We start from the raw sequence: 21,554 nt of genomic DNA on the forward strand, positions 1-21,554 counted from the left end.
CACAACAAAATGTAGAAAAAGTGAAGGGGTGTGAATACTGAAGTTTCTCTAAGTTATATTTGGAGCAGAGGAGCAGGAAGTGTAGCTCGTACTCTACTTCACCCGACCCACAGTGCTTTTCAAAGTCTTCTCTGAGCTTCCATGTTTTTCTATGGTGCCCTGTCTCTATTGCCAGGCTATGGTCTCTCTTTCTTGTTCTGAGAGGGAGATCGGCACACTGTCTGTCATCCACCGGCTCATTAATCCAACTGTAACGTGCTGTTCAGAGTTCAGAGTAGAGCTGTCGCGGTGCCCGTATTAATGACACACCGGCAGTCACGTGTCATGGTCGTAGTAATCCCATCCAAAACTGAGCAAATTAATGGCGCTGATGGGTAGCCTACCCAATTTACTAAGAGCCCTCGCTAAAGGCCCGGTACTCAGTGCTCTACTGTCCCTCTAACCAGTATCTAAACACTTTACCGAGGGACAACCAGACCGAGTGAGGGAAGCAGCAGAAAAACAAATTGTTTTGCTACTTTGTTAACTAGAGGTAACATTGCTTTGGCAATGTAAACATGTTTATCATGCCAATAGAGAGAGAGAGAGAGAGAGAGAGAGAGAGAGAGAGAGAGAGAGAGAGAGAGAGAGAGAGAGAGAGAGAGAGAGAGAGAGAGAGAGAGAGAGAGAGAGAGAGAGAGAGAGAGAGTGTATAGGCTATTAGAGAGGGGGGCTCTGTGCGTGAAATCAGATGCATGAGACTCGGAGCACCTTGGCAGGCACAGAGAGAGACCACAAACACTGTTAACTCACTCGCGCTAGACTAGCTTCATGCCAGTTATTTATCATCCCATCTGATGACGTAGTAGGCCTACCTGTCTGGACTACATCATACCGAGAGAAGCTAGCTAATTGAGGATAGTTATAACATTACTGTACTTCTTACCATTCTACAGTTAACGCCTACGAATAACTCCATTCAGATTATATGTAGCAACCTATTTGTTTGGTCTTTTGGATGTTGTAGCCTTTCCTTCTTGTTTCACTTTTAGTTTTATTTGAATTCCGTCCATTGATTTCGATATCTCCTAATTTGCTTGCTACACAAGCAGAGCAGCAATGCAATTGTTTCTCTCTCTCTCTCCACGGGAAGCGTAGCAACCAGAGTGCGAATAAAATAATAAAAGAATAAAATTAAATTGTGTGACTTTTTTCCCAAATCAATATGGAGTCGCAGCATGGTGCCTATGTGTTGTGATTTCTAAGACAATCTAAGGTGTGTAGACCAATCACGACTAACTTCCAGGCTGTATCACAACCTGCTGTGATTGGTTGAGTTCCATAGGGTGGCGCACAATTGGTCCAGCGTCTTTAGGATTTGCCCGGGGGTAGGCCGTCATTGTAAATAAGAATTTGTTCTTAACTGACTCGCCTACTTAAATAAAAATACATTTGCATGACATTTACTGGCTTGCAAAATGTTATGACCGCCTCAGCCCTATTGCAGAGTACCTCTGGCGTTCTCTCTCTGTTATGTAATCCTTGCTGTTGGTACTGAACTAATCTGTCCTTACCTCCCCTAACTTTCTCTCCCTGTAGGTTGAACCTCAGCGGACTGTAGAGCTGGTATCCAGGGGAAAGATGAGTGATGGAATGGTATCGTGTGAGACGAGAGCCCTGGCTTCCTCTCCAGTCCACAGACTGGCTACATCTGTACTCCTCCTCCTCCTCGCTCTGCTCCCCCACGGACACGCATCAGGTAGGAGACAACTCCTGCCATACCCACACCATACCCTTAATGGCTCAAATAGCTGACCAATCACCCTGTTACCAACCCTTAGTAAACTTCTGGAAAAAATTGTGTTTGACCAGATACAATGCTATTTCACGGTAAACTAATTGACAACCGACTTTCAGCACACACATAGGGAAGGACACTCAACAAGCACAGGACTTACACAAATTACTGATTGTCTGAGAGATTGATTGCGGGGGCTGTCTTGTTATACTTCAGTGCATTATCGACCATAGTCTGCTGCTGGAAAAAACATATGTGTTATGGCTTTACACCCCATGCTATAATGTGGATAAAGAGTTACTTGTCCAACAGAACACAGAGGGTGTTCTTTAATGGAAACCAAACATAATCCAGGTTGAAGCAGGAATTCCCCAGGGCAGCTGTTTAGGCCCCTTGCTTTTTTTCAATCTTTACTTTTTTATTTTTTTATTTAACTGACTTGCCTAGTTAAATAAAGGTTACGAACAAATTATTATTTACAATGACGGCCTACCAAAAGGCCTACTGCGGGGACGGGGCTGGGATTAAAAATAAAAATAAAAATTATAGGACATAACTCACATAACGACAAAAGAGACAACACTCCATAGAGAGAGATCTAAGACAACATCACAGTAAGTTAGCAACACAAAACTCACATCACGACAAGAGAGACAACACAACACTACATAAAGAGAGATCTAAGACGACAACATAACATGGCAGCAACACAACATGGTAGCAGCAGCACAACATGGTAGCAGCAGCACAACATGGCAGCAGCACAAAACATGGATTAAACATTACTGGGCACAGACAACAGCACAAAGGGCAAGAAGGTAGAGACAACAATAAATTACGCAAAACAGCCACAACTGTCAGAAAGAGTGTCCATGATTGAGTCTTTGAATTAAGAAATTGAGATAAAACTGTCCAGTTTGAGTGTTTGTTGCAGCTCGTTTTAGTCGCGAACTGAAAAGACAAACGACCCAGCGATGTGTGTGCTTTGGGGACATTTAACAGAATGTGACTGGCAGAACGGGTGCCGTATGTGGAGGATGAGGGCTCCAGTTGGTATCTCAGATAAGGGGGAGTGAGGCCTAAGAGGGTTTTATAGATAAGCATCAACCAGTGGGTCTTGTGACGGGTATACAGAGAGAGATGACCAGTTTACAGAGGAGTATAGAGTGCAGTGATGTGTCCTATAAGGAGCATTGGTGGCAAATCTGATGGCTGAATGGTAAAGAACCATGACTAAGGACATGCCACGTGTCTATGTATACGGATGACTAAACACTATAACACGTCAGCTACTACAATGACTGAAATGACTGCAACACTCAACAAAGAGCTGCAGTTAGTTAGAAATCATTCACTGAACCCTAAACCTCAACTAAATCTTGTTATGAATCATGTGGAAATTGAGCAAGTTGAGGTGACTAAACTGCTTGGGTATAACCCTGGATTGTAAACTGTCATGGTCAAAACATATTGATACAACAGTCGCTGTAGATACAACAGTCGCTGATACATCAGTAGCTGTAGTACATTTACATTCACAAATAAATAAATAGTCAAAAATCAAGTATCACTAGTAATTGTGCAAGTTGCGATTTGCAGCAGAAAAATGCTGCAGTATTTATTTTCCAAGTATTTCTGTTCTTTTCTGTTTCATAGCTGCTAATCGCACAAAGAAATACGAATTCTATATCCCAACTCGCGCAGCAAAACTGACTGGCAGTGAAGTGCTGAGCACAGGCATAGAAGTTGGTGTAATTTCCTTCAAGTCTACAAAGTGAGACTTGGTCCTCGACATGGTCCTCGTGTGTGGGTGGATGTGTGTTTGCCGCGTGCCGGTTAGCATCGGCTCCTGTGTACTCGTGTTAGGGTTACGGTCTTGTGTAACGCTCGTGAGTCACAGAGAGCTCGTGGGGGCTCGTTTCAGGCTCACGTTCTCTCTCTCTCTCTCTCTCTCCCTCTCTCTCTCTAACACACACTCCCACCTTCATCTGCAGCCAACGCCAGCGGGAAGGAGAGCAAGGAGTTTGTGTCCTCAGGCGGAGTGTGTGTGTGTGTACGTGCCTCTGCCAATCGGGCCCATATATACCAGAGTGTGTTGCTGCATCCAGTCTCATTCCCAGCAGATAAACAGATCGTAGAGATGACATCCCCGGCAGGAACAGATCGTAGAGATGACATCCCTGGCAGGAACAGATCGTAGAGATGACATCCCCGGCAGGAACAGATCGTAGAGATGACATCCCTGGCAGGAACACATCGTAGAGATGACATCCCTGGCAGGAACAGATCGTAGAGATGACATCCCTGGCAGGAACATATCGTAGAGATGACATCCCTGGCAGGAACATATCGTAGAGATGACATCCCTGGCAGGAACAGATCGTAGAGATGACATCCCTGGCAGGAACAGATCGTAGAGATGACATCCCTGGCAGGAACAGATCGTAGAGATGGCATCCCTGGCAGGAACGTATCGTAGAGATGGCATCCCTGGCAGGAACAGATCGTAGAGATGACATCCCTGGCAGGAACAGATCGCAGAGATGACATCCCTGGCAGGAACAGATCGTAGAGATGACATCCCTGGCAGGAACAGATCGTAGCGATGACATCCCTGGCAGGAACATATCATAGAGATGGCATCCCTGGCAGGAACAGATCGTAGAGATGACATCCCTGACAGGAACAGATCGTAGAGATGCCATCCCTGGCAGGAACAGATCGCAGAGATGACATCCCTGGCAGGAACATATCGTAGAGATGACATCCCTGGCAGGAACAGATCGTAGAGATGACATCCCCGGCAGGAACAGATCGTAGAGATGACATCCCTGGCAGGAACAGATCGTAGAGATGACATCCCCGGCAGGAACAGATCGTAGAGATTACATCCCCGGCAGGAACAGATCGTAGAGATGACATCCCCGGCAGGAACATATCGTAGAGATGACATCCCTGGCAGGAACAGATCGTAGAGATGACATCCCTGGCAGGAACAGATCTTAGAGATGACATCCCCGGCAGGAACATATCGTAGAGATGACATCCCCGGCAGGAACAGATCGTAGAGATGACATCCCTGGCAGGAACAGATCGTAGAGATGACATCCCTGGCAGGAACAGATCGTAGAGATGACATCCCCGGCAGGAACAGATTGTAGAGATGACATCCCTGGCAGGAACAGATCGCAGAGATGACATCCCTGACAGGAACATATCGCAGAGATGACATCCCTGGCAGGAACATATCGTAGAGATGACATCCCTGGCAGGAACAGATCGTAGAGATGACATCCCTGACAGGAACATATCGCAGAGATGACATCCCTGGCAGGAACATATCGCAGAGATGACATCCCTGGCAGGAACATATCGCAGAGATGACATCCCTGACAGGAACATATCGTAGAGATGACATCCCTGGCAGGAACATATCGTAGAGATGACATCCCTGGCAGGAACAGATCGTAGAGATGACATCCCTGACAGGAACATATCGCAGAGATGACATCCCTGGCAGGAACATATCGCAGAGATGACATCCCTGGCAGGAACATATCGCAGAGATGACATCCCTGACAGGAACATATCGTAGAGATGACATCCCTGGCAGGAACAGATCGTAGAGATGACATCCCTGACAGGAACAGATCGTAGAGATGACATCCCTGGCAGGAACATATCGTAGAGATGACATCCCTGGCAGGAACATATCGTAGAGATGACATCCCCGGCAGGAACAGATCGTAGAGATGACATCCCTGGCAGGAACAGATCGTAGAGATGACATCCCTGGCAGGAACATATCGTAGAGATGGCATCCCTGGCAGGAACAGATCGTAGAGATGACATCCCTGGCAGGAACAGATCGTAGAGATGACATCCCTGGCAGGAACATATCGTAGAGATGACATCCCTGGCAGGAACAGATCGTAGAGATGACATCCCTGGCAGGAACAGATCGTAGAGATGACATCCCCGGCAGGAACATATCGTAGAGATGACATCCCTGGCAGGAACAGATCGTAGAGATGACATCCCCGGCAGGAACAGATCGTTATCAGCTTTACAAGCCCGTGTTTAATTTATCTTTATTTCATATCTCTCATCCTCTGGTTTGGTCTCCTCAGTCTGTGGCCTTGTCTGAAAAAGTTACTAGCCGGTAAATCATGTTTCCGCTGTCCTTGTCTCCTCTTTTTTTTTTCTCTCAAATCTCATTGGAGGAGGTGGTCAGAGGGAGGTACCTTAGATCGTTCCTCCTCCAATGGATCTTTCAATGATCTTTGATGTTTTCAAACAAACCTTAATTTCCTCTCCTTCGAGCCATCCCTCATAAGCTCCACCATAACACGTTATTGTCACAGGTCACAGGTCACAGGTTAGCCCAGGGCGCATCATATATATACATATATATGAGTCGGATGATTGTTCTGCTGTAGGGTTTCATGAATATCAAATCCTCAAAGTCCATTATTCTTGACAGTCTTATTCCATCCACATGCAAACAAAGTCCCGGCAGGTTAATAGAGGTGACCACTGAGCAGAAATGTAGGCCTATACGTGTGCATACTGAGACTTGTTGTGCCAAACAGGCTTCAAAGAGCTTAGCACTGTACACCTCGAATAGTAGTACAGTGTTTGAAAACGGATGCATAGTGTGGTTGTACTTACATGCCTGGACTCCAATCACTACAGTACATGTTTATTATGTTACACAGACATCTGGCATAGCCTCTTGTTGTGCGCCTGTCTGTAGATGAGTGTGTAGTCCCAGAGGAAGTAGTCACAAACAGTCAGGAGGGGGGAGGGGAACAGAGACGAGAAGTGATGCAGTTCCCACTGATCGTGTAACTTAGTTTTGTTAATTCATTGCACACAGCCAGTTAGTTACAGTAAACTCTCTTCCTCTGAGACATAGATCTAAGATCCAGGCCTGTATACAAACAACACCTTTACTCTGGGGTGGCAGGGTAGCCTAGTGGTTAGAGTGTTGGACTAGTAACCGGAAGGTTGCAAGTTCAAATCCCCGAGCTGACAAGGTACAAGGTACAAATCCCAGAGCTGTCGTTCTGCCCCTGAACAAGGCAGTCATTGAAAATAAGAATTTGTTCTTAACTGACTGGCCTAGTTAAATAAAGATTAAATAAATAAACTCTGATTCACCCTCTTGACTTTTCTACTAGCGTAGCATTGATCAATGGTCAGGAATAAACCTCTCGCTGATTCTTAGGATGGTGACAGGAAGTGAACAGTTTGGGGGCTAAAAGTTAATCTCACACAGGCCTTGTCTCTCTGTGTGGGTCAGTGGGCGACAAGACATGTGTTTTGTTAAAATGGCTCCGCTCTGGCCCAGAACAAACTGACGTCTCTTTGTGTAGCAGAGAGAGAGAGAGAGAGAAGTGGAGGAGGAGAGGACCGTGGACGTTTTATTCCCATGTTTGGTCTGTTCACACACTGTCTTTTTGTCCTCAAACACTTGTTTTGTGTTTGTCCTCTGATTTGTTTTCCATTCTCTTGGCTTCATATGAATCTCTCACAGCTCTCTTTGTCTACCACTGATAAGCTCTCACTGCTGCTGCTGAGGGCCATCTCATAGAAAGAACAGGCTGCTGTGTCTGTCTTACACCGTACCCAAACCGGCCGCGCGCCATCGTGCACAAAATGTTTTTGTCCTCGCACACCAAAAGCGATCAGGACACACAGGTTGAAATATCAAAACAAACTTTAAACCACAGGTCAAAAAGCATTAAACATTTATGGCAATTTAGCTAGCTAGCTTGTCCTATTTAGCTAGCTTGCTGTTGCTAGCTAATTTGTCCTATTTAGCTAGCTTGCAGTTGCTAGCTAATTTGTCCTATTTAGCTAGCTTGCTGTTGCTAGCTAATTTGTCCTGGGATATAAATGTTGGGTTGTTATTTTACCTTAAATGCACAAGGTCCTTTACTCTGACAATTAACCTACACATAAAACAGTCAACCAAAATGTTTCTAGTCATCTCTCCTTCCAGGCCTCTTCTTCTTTGGACTTGATATGGTGATTGACATTTCATAGTTACCACGACGACCGACCAAACTCAGTTCATCTTTCAATCACCCACGTGGGTATAACCAATGAGGAGATGGCACGTGGGTATCTGCTTCTATAAACCAATGAGGAGATGGAGAGGCAGGACTTGCACAGTGTTCAGCGTCACAAATAGAACTGACTTTTATTTTTAGCGCTTTTGCATCGCAGACGCTCGTTGGCGCGCGCGAGCAACGTGGGTGCAATGACTGAATAACATGTATGTTTACATCTATTCTGCAACGCTCGTGCGATGTGAGCGGTGTGGTCAGTATGTTAGAAAGACCGTGGTTGCTCTTTGTATGACTTACTGTGTTACACCACTGTCGAGGAAACGTGTGTGTGTTTCATGAGTTGTGAAGTGATTGTTGTGAAAGAGAAGTTTAGGCTAGGCTACTCCTTGGTAATGAGCGTGTACGCTAGGCTACTCCTTGGTAATGAGCGGGGCTAGGCTACTCCCTGGTAATGAGCGTGTAGGCTAGGCTACTCCCTGGTAATGAGCGTGTAGGCTAGGCTACTCCTTGGTAATGAGCGTGCTAGGCTACTCCCTGGTAATGAGCGTGTAGGCTAGGCTACTCCTTGGTAATGAGCGTGTAGGCTAGGCTACTCCTGGTAATGAGAGTGTAGGCTAGGCTACTCCCTGGTAATGAGCGTGTAGGCTAGGCTACTCCCTGGTAATGAGCGTGTAGGCTAGGCTACTCCCTGGTAATGAGCGGGTGTAGGCTAAGCTAGGGTGTGAGCGTCTGTTCACTGTGTGTTTATGGCTCAGCCTGTTCACTGTTCTGTTTCTCAGCCTCATACAGGACATTTACTAACCCTAAACCACATGGCCTATCTAGCAAACAAAACCTGCAGGAAACGATGGCCTTTGTCTGTTCTGTTCTGTTCCTTTCAAGACGCCCCCCTAAAGACCTGTTAGCCAGCCCCTCCAGGCTTAACCCCTGGCCCCAAGCCTGCACAGGGAAGAGAGAATGACTGTTAGCCAGCCCCTCCAGGCTGAACCACTGGCCCCAGGCCTGCACAGGGAGGATAGAATGACTGTTAGCCAGCCCCTCCAGGCTGAACCACTGGCCCCAGGCCTGCACAGGGAGGAGAGAATGACTGTTAGCCAGCCCCTCCAGGCTGAACCACTGGCCCCAGGCCTGCACAGGGAGGATAGAATGACTGTTAGCCAGCCCCTCCAGGCTGAACCACTGGCCCCAGGCCTGCACAGGGAGGATAGAATGACTGTTAGCCAGCCCCTCCAGGCTGAACCACTGGCCCCAGGCCTGCACAGGGAGGAGAGAATGACTGTTAGCCAGCCCCTCCAGGCTGAACCACTGGCCCCAGGCCTGCACAGGGAGGAGAGAATGACTGTTAGCCAGCCCCTCCAGGCTGAACCACTGGCCCCAGGCCTGCACAGGGAGGAGAGAATGACTGTTAGCCAGCCCCTCCAGGCTGAACCACTGGCCCCAGGCCTGCACAGGGAGGAGAGAATGACTGTTAGCCAGCCCCTCCAGGCTGAACCACTGGCCCCAGGCCTGCACAGGGAGGAGAGAATGACTGTTAGCCAGCCCCTCCAGGCTGAATCACTGGCCCCAGGCCTGCACAAGGAGGATAGAATGACTGTTAGCCAGCCCCTCCAGGCTGAACCACTGGCCCCAGGCCTGCACAGGGAGGAGAGAATGACTGTTAGCCAGCCCCTCCAGGCTGAACCACTGGCCCCAGGCCTGCACAGGGAGGAGAGAATGACTGTTAGCCAGCCCCTCCAGGCTGAACCACTGGCCCCAGGCCTGCACAGGGAGGAGAGAATGACTGTTAGCCAGCCCCTCCAGGCTGAACCACTGGCCCCAGGCCTGCACAGGGAGGAGAGAATGACTGTTAGCCAGCCCCTCCAGGCTTAACCCCTGGCCCCAGGCCTGCACAGGGAGGAGAGAATGACTGTTAGCCAGCCCCTCCAGGCTGAACCACTAGCCCCAGGCCTGCACAGGGAGGAGGAAACCAATATGCTACTCCTGCTCCTTTTATTTATTTTATTTAACTAGCCTTTACTTAAACTAGCCTTTTATTTAACTAGTCTTTATTTAACTAGCATTTTATTTAACTAGCCTTTCATTTAACTAGCCTTTCATTTAACTAGCCTTTCATTTAACTAGCCTTTCATTTAACTAGCCTTTTATTTAACTAATCTTTATTTAACTAGCATTTTATTTAACTAGCCTTTCATTTAACTAGCCTTTATTTAACTAGTCTTTTATTTAACTAGCCTTTACTTAAACAAGCCTTTTATTTAACTAGTCTTTATTTAACTAGCCTTTCATTTAACTAGCCTTTCATTTAACTAGCCTTTCATTTAACTAGCCTTTTATTTAACTAATCTTTATTTAACTAGCATTTTATTTAACTAGCCTTTCATTTAACTAGCCTTTATTTAACTAGTCTTTTATTTAACTAGCCTTTACTTAAACTAGCCTTTTATTTAACTAGTCTTTATTTAACTAGCATTTTATTTAACTAGCCTTTCATTTAACTAGCCTTTCATTTAACTAGCCTTTCATTTAACTAGCCTTTCATTTAACTAGCCTTTTATTTAACTAATCTTTATTTAACTAGCATTTTATTTAACTAGCCTTTCATTTAACTAGCATTTATTTAACTAGTCTTTTATTTAACTAGCCTTTTATTTAACTAACCTTTATTTATCTAGCTCCTGCTGCTGCTCCTTTTGAAAGGTGAGGACAAAGATGTCTTTCAGCAGGGTGTTGGAGTTGGACAGAACACCACATCACAGCCACACTGAGCTCCTCACACAGACACAGCTAGATCACCGGAAAAGCCAGTAGTGACAGAGGAGGGCGTTTGTGTGTGTGTGTGTGTGCCTGTGTGTACACGTGTCGATTATTGCTGTGTAGCTGTTGCTCTGAAATATGTGTTTCAGCACTCAGTTTCTGTGTGTCCCTTAAGTTTCGGTTTGGTGCAGTTTGTAGATTGTGGGACCTTGACTCTCTTGTTGTTTGACTTCTCTCTCTTCACTTCCTTATTAGGTACTGCTAGACAAGAGGAAGGTCAGAGGTCCACTGTTTACAACCACAGTGAAACTAAAAGCAATTGAGTTAAGTTGCCCTGTCAGTGGGTGGTGAATGACAAGCCAGCTGTCTGTGATGACGGTTAATATAGGTTAATGAATGTCAGCCGTGTGACCAGGCTCCCAACATGTCTGCCTGGGTAGGAGAATATGTAGACCTAGGTGAGGAGGGAGGACAAGTGCGTTAGTGGACAAGTGCATTAGTGTGTCTAGTTCTGAGAAACAGACAAGTCCTCAATTGGCAGCTTCATGAAATAGTACCCGCAAAACACCAGTCTCAACATCAACAGTGGAGAGGCGACTCCGGGATGCTGGCCTTCTAGGCAGAGTCGCAAAGAAAAAGCCACATCTCAGACTGGCCAATAAAAAGAAAATATTTAAGATGGGCAAAAGAACACAGACACTGGACAGAGGAACTCTGCCTAGAAGGCCAGCATCCCTGAGACGCCTCTCTACTGTTGACGTTGAGACTGGACAGAGGAACTCTGCCTAGAAGGCCAGCATCCCGGAGTCGCCTCTCTACTGTTGACGTTGAGACTGGACAGAGGAACTCTGCCTAGAAGGCCAGCATCCCTGAGACGCCTCTCTACTGTTGACGTTGAGACTGGACAGAGGAACTCTGCCTAGAAGGCCAGCATCCCTGAGTCGCCTCTCCACTGTTGACGTTGAGACTGGTGTTTTGATATTTTATTAGGATCCCCATTAGCTGTTGTGAAAGCAGCAGCTACTCTTCCTGGGGTCCACACAACATGAAACAAGACATAATACAGAACATTACCCGACAAGAACAGCTCAAGGACAGAACTATGTGAAATGTAAAACATTGACTCACAGTAAAAGCAGCTAATATGAAAAGCTCAATTTAAAGGAATTATGGTTGGCATGGCTACACACTGACGCAGCGTTTACCGTGAGTCTATTGACCGTCACCATCTTTATGTGTGGTGCCTGCAGGATTGGGTAGGTTACTTTCTAAATGTAATGTGTTAGTTACTAGTTACGGAGCTGGAATGAATATCTGCTGTTTTCCTCCCGGCTCCTGAATACATTTTACTATTATATTTATTTTTTTTATTTTTTATTTAGGGCTTATCTTTTTATGAACAATGTTTCCTCAATCGTTTCCTATGACTGAAAAGAGCTTCTGAACATCAGAACAGAGATCAGTAAACTGGATGTGGATGAGGATTCCTACTTCTGTTTTGAACAGAGTACATGCAGTGGGAATGTCGTGCAGTGTTTGGAACAGAGCACATGCAGTGGAATGTCGTGCAGTGTTTGGAACAGAGCACATGCAGTGGGAATGTCGTGCAGTATTTGTAACAGAGTACATGCAGTGGAATGTCGTGCAGTGTTTGGAACAGAGCACATGCAGTGGGAATGTCGTGCAGTATTTGTAACAGAGTACATGCAGTGGAATGTCGTGCAGTGTTTGGAACAGAGCACATGCAGTGGGAATGTTGTGCAGTGTTTGGAACAGAGTACATGCAGTGGGAATGTCATGCAGTGTTTGGAACAGAGCACATGCAGTGGAATGTCGTGCAGTATTTGTAACAGAGCACATGCAGTGGAATGTCATGCAGTGTTTGGAACAGAGCACATGCAGTGGAATGTCGTGCAGTGTTTGGAACAGAGCACATGCAGTGGAATGTCGTGCAGTGTTTGGAACAGAGCACATGCAGTGGAATGTCGTGCAGTATTTGTAACAGAGCACATGCAGTGGAATGTCATGCAGTGTTTGGAACAGAGCACATGCAGTGGAATGTCGTGCAGTGTTTGGAACAGAGCACATGCAGTGGAATGTCGTGCAGTGTTTGGAACAGAGCACATGCAGTGGAATGTCGTGCAGTGTTTGGAACAGAGCACATGCAGTGGAATGTCGTGCAGTATTTGTAACAGAGCACATGCAGTGGAATGTCATGCAGTGTTTGGAACAGAGCACATGCAGTGGAATGTCGTGCAGTGTTTGGAACAGAGCACATGCAGTGGAATGTCGTGCAGTGTTTGGAACAGAGCACATGCAGTGGAATGTCGTGCAGTGTTTGAAACAGAGCACATGCAGTGGAATGTCGTGCAGTGTTTGGAAACAGAGCACATGCAGTGGAATGTCGTGCAGTGTTTGGAACAGAGCACATGCAGTGGAATGTCATGCAGTGTTTGGAACAGAGCACATGCAGTGGAATGTCGTGCAGTGTTTGAAACAGAGCACATGCAGTGGAATGTCGTGCAGTGTTTGGAACAGAGCACATGCAGTGGAATGTCGTGCAGTGTTTGGAACAGAGCACATGCAGTGGAATGTCGTGCGTGCAGTGTGGAATTCGTGCAGTGTTTGGAACAGAGTACATGCAGTGGAATGTCGTGCAGTGTGTTGTAACAGAGTTGCAGTGGAACAGTGTTTGGAACAGAGTACATGCAGTGGAATGTCATGCAGTGTTTGGAACAGAGTACATGCAGTGGAATGTCGTGCAGTGTTTGGAACAGAGTACATGCAGTGGAATGTCGTGCAGTGTTTGGAACAGAGTACATGCAGTGGAATGTCGTGCAGTGTTTGGAACAGAGCACATGCAGTGGAATGTCGTGCAGTGTTTGGAACAGAGCACATGCAGTGGGATGTCGTGCAGTGTTTGGAACAGAGTACATGCAGTGGAATGTCGTGCAGTGTTTGGAACAGAGCACATGCAGTGGAATGTCGTGCAGTGTTTGGAACAGAGTACATGCAGTGGAATGTCGTGCAGTGTTTGGAACAGAGTACATGCAGTGGAATGTCGTGCAGTGTTTGGAACAGAGTACATGCAGTGGAATGTCGTGCAGTGTTTGGAACAGAGCACATGCAGTGGAATGTCGTGCAGTGTTTGGAACAGAGTACATGCAGTGGAATGTCGTGCAGTGTTTGGAACAGAGCACATGCAGTGGAATGTCGTGCAGTGTTTGGAACAGAGTACATGCAGTGGAATGTCGTGCAGTGTTTGGAACAGAGTACATGCAGTGGAATGTCGTGCAGTGTTTGGAACAGAGTACATGCAGTGGAATGTCGTGCAGTGTTTGGAACAGAGTACATGCAGTGGAATGTCGTGCAGTGTTTGGAACAGAGTACATGCAGTGGAATGTCGTGCAGTGTTTGGAACAGAGTACATGCAGTGGAATGTCGTGCAGTGTTTGGAACAGAGTACATGCAGTGGAATGTCGTGCAGTGTTTGGAACAGAGTACATGCAGTGGAATGTCGTGCAGTGTTTGGAACAGCATGTGTGAGGGTGTAATTTATGACCAGGTTTGTCTCTAGTGTGTGTGTGTGTGTGGGAGGGGTTTTGGGCTGGTCAGACAGAGGCTGCTCTCTTTGTTTGGAGCTGAGAGGAAGGAATGTCTGCCTTCCAGCTGTCCATGGGACAAGAAAGAGGGGACTTTCCCCTGTTCTTTTTTTATTTTTATTATTTAACTAGGCAAGTCAGTTAAGAACAAATTCTTATTTACAATGACGGCCTACCCCGAACAAACCCTAACAACGCTGGGCCAATTGTGCGCCACCCTATGGAACTCCCATTCACAGCCGGTTGTGATACAGCCTGGAATCGAACCAGGGTCTGTAGTGACGCATCTAGCACTGAGATGCAGTGCCTTAGACCGCTGCGCCTCTCTCTGTTCCATCTGCTCTCTCTGTTCCATCTGCTCTCTCTGTTCCATCTGTTCCCCCCTGCCCCAATGTACAACGCCCATTTGCTCCTACAAAGTGTGTGTGTGTGTGTGTGTTAGGTGTTCAGCCAGACAATAGGGAACCCCTTGACCTCTTGTCCATAATCTGCCTCAGTAGATATAGAGTTCAGTTGTCTCTGTCCTATTCTATCTGCCTCAGTAGATATAGAGTTCAGTTGTCTCTGTCCTATTCTATCTGCCTCAGTAGATATAGAGTTCAGTTGTCTCTGTCCTATTCTATCTGCCTCAGTAGATATAGAGTTCAGTTGTCTCTGTCCTATTCTATCTGCCTCAGTAGATATAGAGTTCAGTGGTCTCTGTCCTATTCTATCTGCCTCAGTAGATATAGAGTTCAGTGGTCTCTGTCCTATTCTATCTGCCTCAGTAGATATAGAGTTCAGTGGTCTCTGTCCTATTCTATCTGCCTCAGTAGATATAGAGTTCAGTGGTCTCTGTCCTATTCTATCTGCCTCAGTAGATATAGAGTTCAGTTGTCTCTGTCCTATTCTATCTGCCTCAGTAGATATAGAGTTCAATTGTCTCTGTCCTATTCTATCTGCCTCAGTAGATATAGAGTTCAGTAGTATCTGTCCTATTCTATCTGCCTCAGTAGATATAGAGTTCAGTTGTCTCTGTCCTATTCTATCTGCCTCAGTAGATATAGAGTTCAGTAGTATCTGTCCTATTCTATCTGCCTCAGTAGATATAGAGTTCAGTTGTCTCTGTCCTATTCTATCTGCCTCAGTAGATATAGAGTTCAGTTGTCTCTGTCCTATTCTATCTGCCTCAGTAGATATAGAGTTCAGTTGTCTCTTAAACACACCTGACTGCTCAGTAGATATAGACTGGTTCAGTTATCTGACTGTCCTATTCTATCTGCCTCTGGTCTCAGTAGATATAGAGTTCAGTTGTCTCTGTCCTATTCTATCTGCCACACCTGTAGATATAGAGTTCAGTTATCTCTGTCCTATTCTATCTGCCTCAGTAGATATAGAGTTCAGTAGTATCTGTCCTATTATATCTGCCTCAGTAGATATAGAGTTCAGTTGTCTCTGTCACACCTATCTGGTCTCAGTAGATACACACCTAGGTCTCAGTTAAACACACCTGACTGGTCTCATATTCTATCTGCCTCAGTAGATATAGAGTTCAGTTGTCTCTGGTCTCTATTCTATCTGCCTCAGTAGATATAGAGTTCGGTTGTCTCTGTCCTATTCTATCTGCCTCAGTAGATATAGAGTTCAGTTGTCTCTGTCCTATTCAGCGTCAACCTGCTCAATGATCTCTGTAGTGAAAGAGGACGGTAGGAGACGGTAGCTGGAATATACAGTTAAACACACCTGACTGGTCTCATAGTTATACACACCTGACTGGTCTCATAGTTATACACACCTGACTGGTCTCATAGTTATACACACCTGACTGGTCTCATAGTTATACACACCTGACTGGTCTCATAGTTATACACACCTGACTGGTCTCATAGTTATACACACCTGACTGGTCTCATAGTTAAACACACCTGACTGGTCTCATAGTTATACACACCTGACTGGTCTCATAGTTATACACACCTGACTGGTCTCATAGTTATACACACCTGACTGGTCTCATAGTTATACACACCTGACTGGTCTCATAGTTATACACACCTGACTGGTCTCATAGTTATACACACCTGACTGGTCTCATAGTTAAACACACCTGACTGGTCTCATAGTTATACACACCTGACTGGTCTCATAGTTATACACACCTGACTGGTCTCATAGTTATACACACCTGACTGGTCTCATAGTTATACACACCTGACTGGTCTCATAGTTATACACACCTGACTGGTCTCATAGTTATACACACCTGACTGGTCTCATAGTTATACACACCTGACTGGTCTCATAGTTATACACACCTGACTGGTCTCATAGTTATACACACCTGACTGGTCTCATAGTTATACACACCTGACTGGTCTCATAGTTATACACACCTGACTGGTCTCATAGTTAAACACACCTGACTGGTCTCATAGTTAAACACACCTGACTGGTCTCATAGTTATACACACCTGACTGGTCTCATAGTTATACACACCTGACTGGTCTCATAGTTATACACACCTGACTGGTCTCATAGTTATACACACCTGACTGGTCTCATAGTTAAACACACCTGACTGGTCTCATAGTTATACACACCTGACTGGTCTCATAGTTAAACACACCTGACTGGTCTCATAGTTATACACACCTGACTGGTCTCATAGTTATACACACCTGACTGGTCTCATAGTTATACACACCTGACTGGTCTCATAGTTATACACACCTGACTGGTCTCATAGTTATCCCCCACACACACCTGACTGGTCTCATAGTTATACACACCTGACTGGTCTCTTAGTTATACACATCTCAGTGTGACAGATCCTGACCCCCCACCCCATCGTCTGCTGTCTGAATGCACAGAAACATGAGAGCACAATAGTGAGAGAGAAGGAGAGATCTCAGTGTGACAGCCTGACCCCCATCGTCTGCTGTCTGAATGCACAGAAACATGAGAGCACAATAGTGAGAGAGAAGGAGAGATCTCAGTGCGACAGCCTGACCCCCCACCCCATCGTCTGCTGTCTGAATGCACAGAAACATGAGAGCACAATAGTGAGAGAGAAGGAGAGATCTCAGTGTGACAGCCTGACCCCCCCCCCCCACCCGTCTGCTGTCTGAATGCACAGAAACATGAGAGCACAATAGTGAGAGAGAAGGAGAGATCTCAGTGTGACAGCCTGACCCCCCCCCCACCCGTCTGCTGTCTGAATGCACAGAAACATGAGAGCACAACAGTGAGAGAGAAGGAGAGATCTCAGTGTGACAGCCTGACACCTGGAGAGAACCTGAGACGGCTAGATACCTCGTCTTCACACGGGCATCAAGCTTGTTGTGTTACAGGTCCGTGATATGTAACACTGTTAGCTTCGAGTAGCCTAGTTTCCCCATCCAGTGAGTCAGCTGTGAGGTGTGTCTCAAGGCCGGCCTCAGCCTGTGTCTGTGTCTGTGTCTGTGGTGCAACTCTCTCTTTAACTGTCAGCACGCGTGTAGGCCTATGTACTCTCTGTGAGAGACTGTTTTCGTCTGTTGGCCAGCATATACAGTTTCTCAACGAAGACGGCATTAAGGATCCCTCGTCTTCTGAGAGACCTGAGTTGATATCAGTTTGTGTAACTGGGCAGCATGTGTGTGGACTGTGTGGGCCAAAACATAAAATCAAATAGTGCAGTGTCCCCACGTAGCTAGCAGGTAAAGGTGATGGTGGGGGGGGGGGGGTCGATACAGTTAGATCTCAGGATATTATCTTAGACGATCTATTGTATCGTTTTGACAATATTGCAATGTTATTTTTTTATACTAGTTGGCTGTAGCTGCTCCAAAACTCCAGTATTTTTCCTTCAAAGCTTGTTCACCATCTTCTATTTAAATAGGAAGACAATTTGTTTTCTGCATCTATTTTCCATGACTTATTTTCTCGTGCCTCTCTCTTGTCCCTCTGCAGCAGACGTATGGTGAGCAATATGTTTGAAACATCGAATCTCAATACATATAGAATCATGAGAATCACAATAAAAAAATAATATCATGAGAATCTCAATACATATAGAATCATGAGAATCCCAATACATATAGAATCATGAGAATCCCAATACATATAGAATCATGAGAATCTCAATACATATAGAATCATGAGAATCTCAATACATATAGAATCATGAGAATCACAATAAAAAAATAATATCATGAGAACACGAATACATATAGAATCATGAGAATCTCAATACATATAGAATCATGAGAATCCCAATACATATAGAATCATGAGAATCTCAATACATATAGAATCATGAGAATCACAATACATATAGAATCATGAGAATCTCAATACATATAGAATCATGAGAATCTCAATACATATAGAATCATGAGAATCCCAATACATATAGAATCATGAGAATCTCAATACATATAGAATCTCAATACATATAGAATCACAATGCATATAGAATCTCAATACATATAGAATCATGAGAATCACAATACATATAGAATCATGAGAATACATATAGAATCATGAGAATCAGAATACATATAGAATCATAGAATCACAATACATATAGAATCATGAGAATCACAATACATATAGAATCATGAAATCACAATACATATAGAATCATGAGAATCAGAATACATATAGAATCACAATACATATAGAATCATGAGAATCACAATACATATAGAATCACAATACATATAGAATCACAAATCACATATAGAATCACAATACATATAGAATCACAATACATATAGAATCATGAGAATCACAATACTTATAGAATCACAATACATATAGAATCACAATACATATAGAATCACAATACATATAGAATCACAATACATATAGAATCATGAGAATCACAATACATATAGAATCATGAGAATCAGAATACATAGAGAATCACAATACATATAGAATCATGAGAATCAGAATACATATAGAATCACAATACATATAGAATCATGAGAATCACAATACTTATAGAATCACAATACATATAGAATCATGAGAATCACAATACATAGAGAATCACAATACATATAGAATCACAATACATAGAGAATCACAATACATATAGAATCATGAGAATCACAATACATATAGAATCACAATACATATAGAATCATGAGTATCTCAGTACTTATAGAATCACAATACATATAGAATCACAATACATAGAGAATCATTAGAATCACAATACACAGAGAATCATTATAATCACAATACATATAGAATCACAATACATAGAGAATCACAATACATATAGAATCATTAGAATCACAATACACAGAGAATCATTATAATCACAATACATATAGAATCACAATACATATAGAATCATGAGAATCACAATACATATAGAATCACAATACATATAGAATCATGAGAATCTCAATACTTATAGAATCACAATACATAGAGAATCATGAGAATCACAATACACAGAGAATCATTAGAATCACAATATTAGAATCACATAGAGAATCATTAGAATCACAATACATATAGAATCATTAGAATCACAATACATATAGAATCACAATACATACTTATAGAATCACAATACATATAGAATCAGAATCACAATACATATAGAATCACAATCACACATAGAGAATCATTAGAATCACAATACATAGAGAATCATTAGAATCACAATACACAGAGAATCATTATAATCACAATACATATAGAATCACAATACATAGAGAATCATTAGAATCACAATACATAGAGAATCATTAAAATCACAATACACAGAGAATCATTAGAATCGCAATACATATAGAATCATTAGAATCACAATACACAGAGAATCATTATAATCACAATACATATAGAATCACAATACATATAGAATCATGAGAATCACAATACATATAGAATCACAATACATATAGAATCATGAGAATCTCAATACTTATAGAATCATTAGAATCACAATACATATAGAATCATTATCTCAGTACTTATAGAATCACAATACATATAGAATCACAATACATAGAGAATCATGAGAATCACAATACTTATAGAATCACACAATACACAGAGAATATTAGAATCATTAGAATCACAATACATAGAGAATCATTAAAATCACAATACATAGAGAATCATTAGACTTATAGAATCACAATACATATAGAATACATATAGAATCATTATCTCAGTACTTATAGAATCACAATACATATAGAATCAGATAATCACATTATATGAGAATCACAATACATATAGAATCACAATACATAGAGAATCACAATACATCACAATACTTATGGAGAATCATGAGAATCCTCACCCAGGTGTACATATAGAATCAGGCAATACATATAGAATCAACGATGAATCTCAATACTTATGCGCTAAATCACATACATAGAGAATCAGTGGTTCCCTTTGCTCACAAGGGCCGTATCTTTTGTGGAGCGATGGGTACGATGCCAGGTGACTTTGTATTGTGCAGAGGGTCCCTGGTTCGCGCCGGGTCCAGCCCTACTAAAGTTATTCTGTTACAATAGCCTTTAACAATATAGGGTGTACCTATAAGGAAATATAACAGGACCCCACAGTGTATGACGAAACACAATCAACCATTCACACAAACGCAACGTAAAATGATCAATTATTATTCAACACAAAGTAATGTTATCAACTATTATTCAATAAACAACTCAAGTTGGAAGCATTTGTGTTTTTATTTATCCCTTATTTTACCAGGTAAGTTGAATGAGAACACGTTCTCATTTACAACAATGACCTGGGGAATAGTTACAGGGGAGAGGAGGGAGGGGGGATGAATGAGCCAACTGGAAGCTGGGGATGATTAGGTGACCGTGATGGTATGAGGGTCAGATTGGGAATATATCCAGGACACCGGGGGTTAAACATCCCTACTCTTACAATATCTGCCATGGGATCTTTAGTGACCACAAGAGAGTCGGGACACCCGTTTAACATTCCATCTGAGATACGGCACATTACACAGGGCAATGTCCCCAAACACTGCCCTGGGGCATGGGATATACTGTATATATGTGCATCCCAGCCTATGGAATAAAAGTGGGGGTTTTATTGCTCAGTCTAATTCATGCTATTGGACACATGCTCAAACTGATACACTTTTGATGGACTTAAAGGGGCCATCTGTAGTTGCTGCATCAATTTTTGGATTTATAAATTACCCCGGGGCGGCAGGGTAGCCTAGTGGTTAGAGTGTAGAGGCGGCAGGGTAGCCTAGGGTAGGCTGGACTGCTAGCCACAGGACCCTGATCGCTGTGAGTACGGCGATCAGGGTCCCTTTGGACTGCTAGCCACAGAACCCTGATCGCCGTGAGTACGACGATCGGGGG

At 43.9% G+C, this 21,554-nt stretch overlaps 1 protein-coding gene across 1 annotated transcript in view; it reads left to right on the forward strand.

Annotated features, from left to right (window-relative positions):
• Positions 1-21,554, forward strand: part of LOC127909502 (sushi domain-containing protein 6-like) — a 61,088-nt gene that overhangs the window by 15,155 nt on the left and 24,379 nt on the right. The window contains exon 2 of the mRNA XM_052471371.1: positions 1,579-1,738. Within this exon, the coding sequence (XP_052327331.1) occupies positions 1,621-1,738 (118 nt within the window). The 5' untranslated portion in view covers positions 1,579-1,620. The remainder of the gene's footprint in view (positions 1-1,578; positions 1,739-21,554) is intronic.

This window comes from Oncorhynchus keta, chromosome 19 (assembly GCF_023373465.1).
Source record: "Oncorhynchus keta strain PuntledgeMale-10-30-2019 chromosome 19, Oket_V2, whole genome shotgun sequence".
NCBI classification, from domain to species: Eukaryota; Metazoa; Chordata; class Actinopteri; order Salmoniformes; family Salmonidae; genus Oncorhynchus; species Oncorhynchus keta.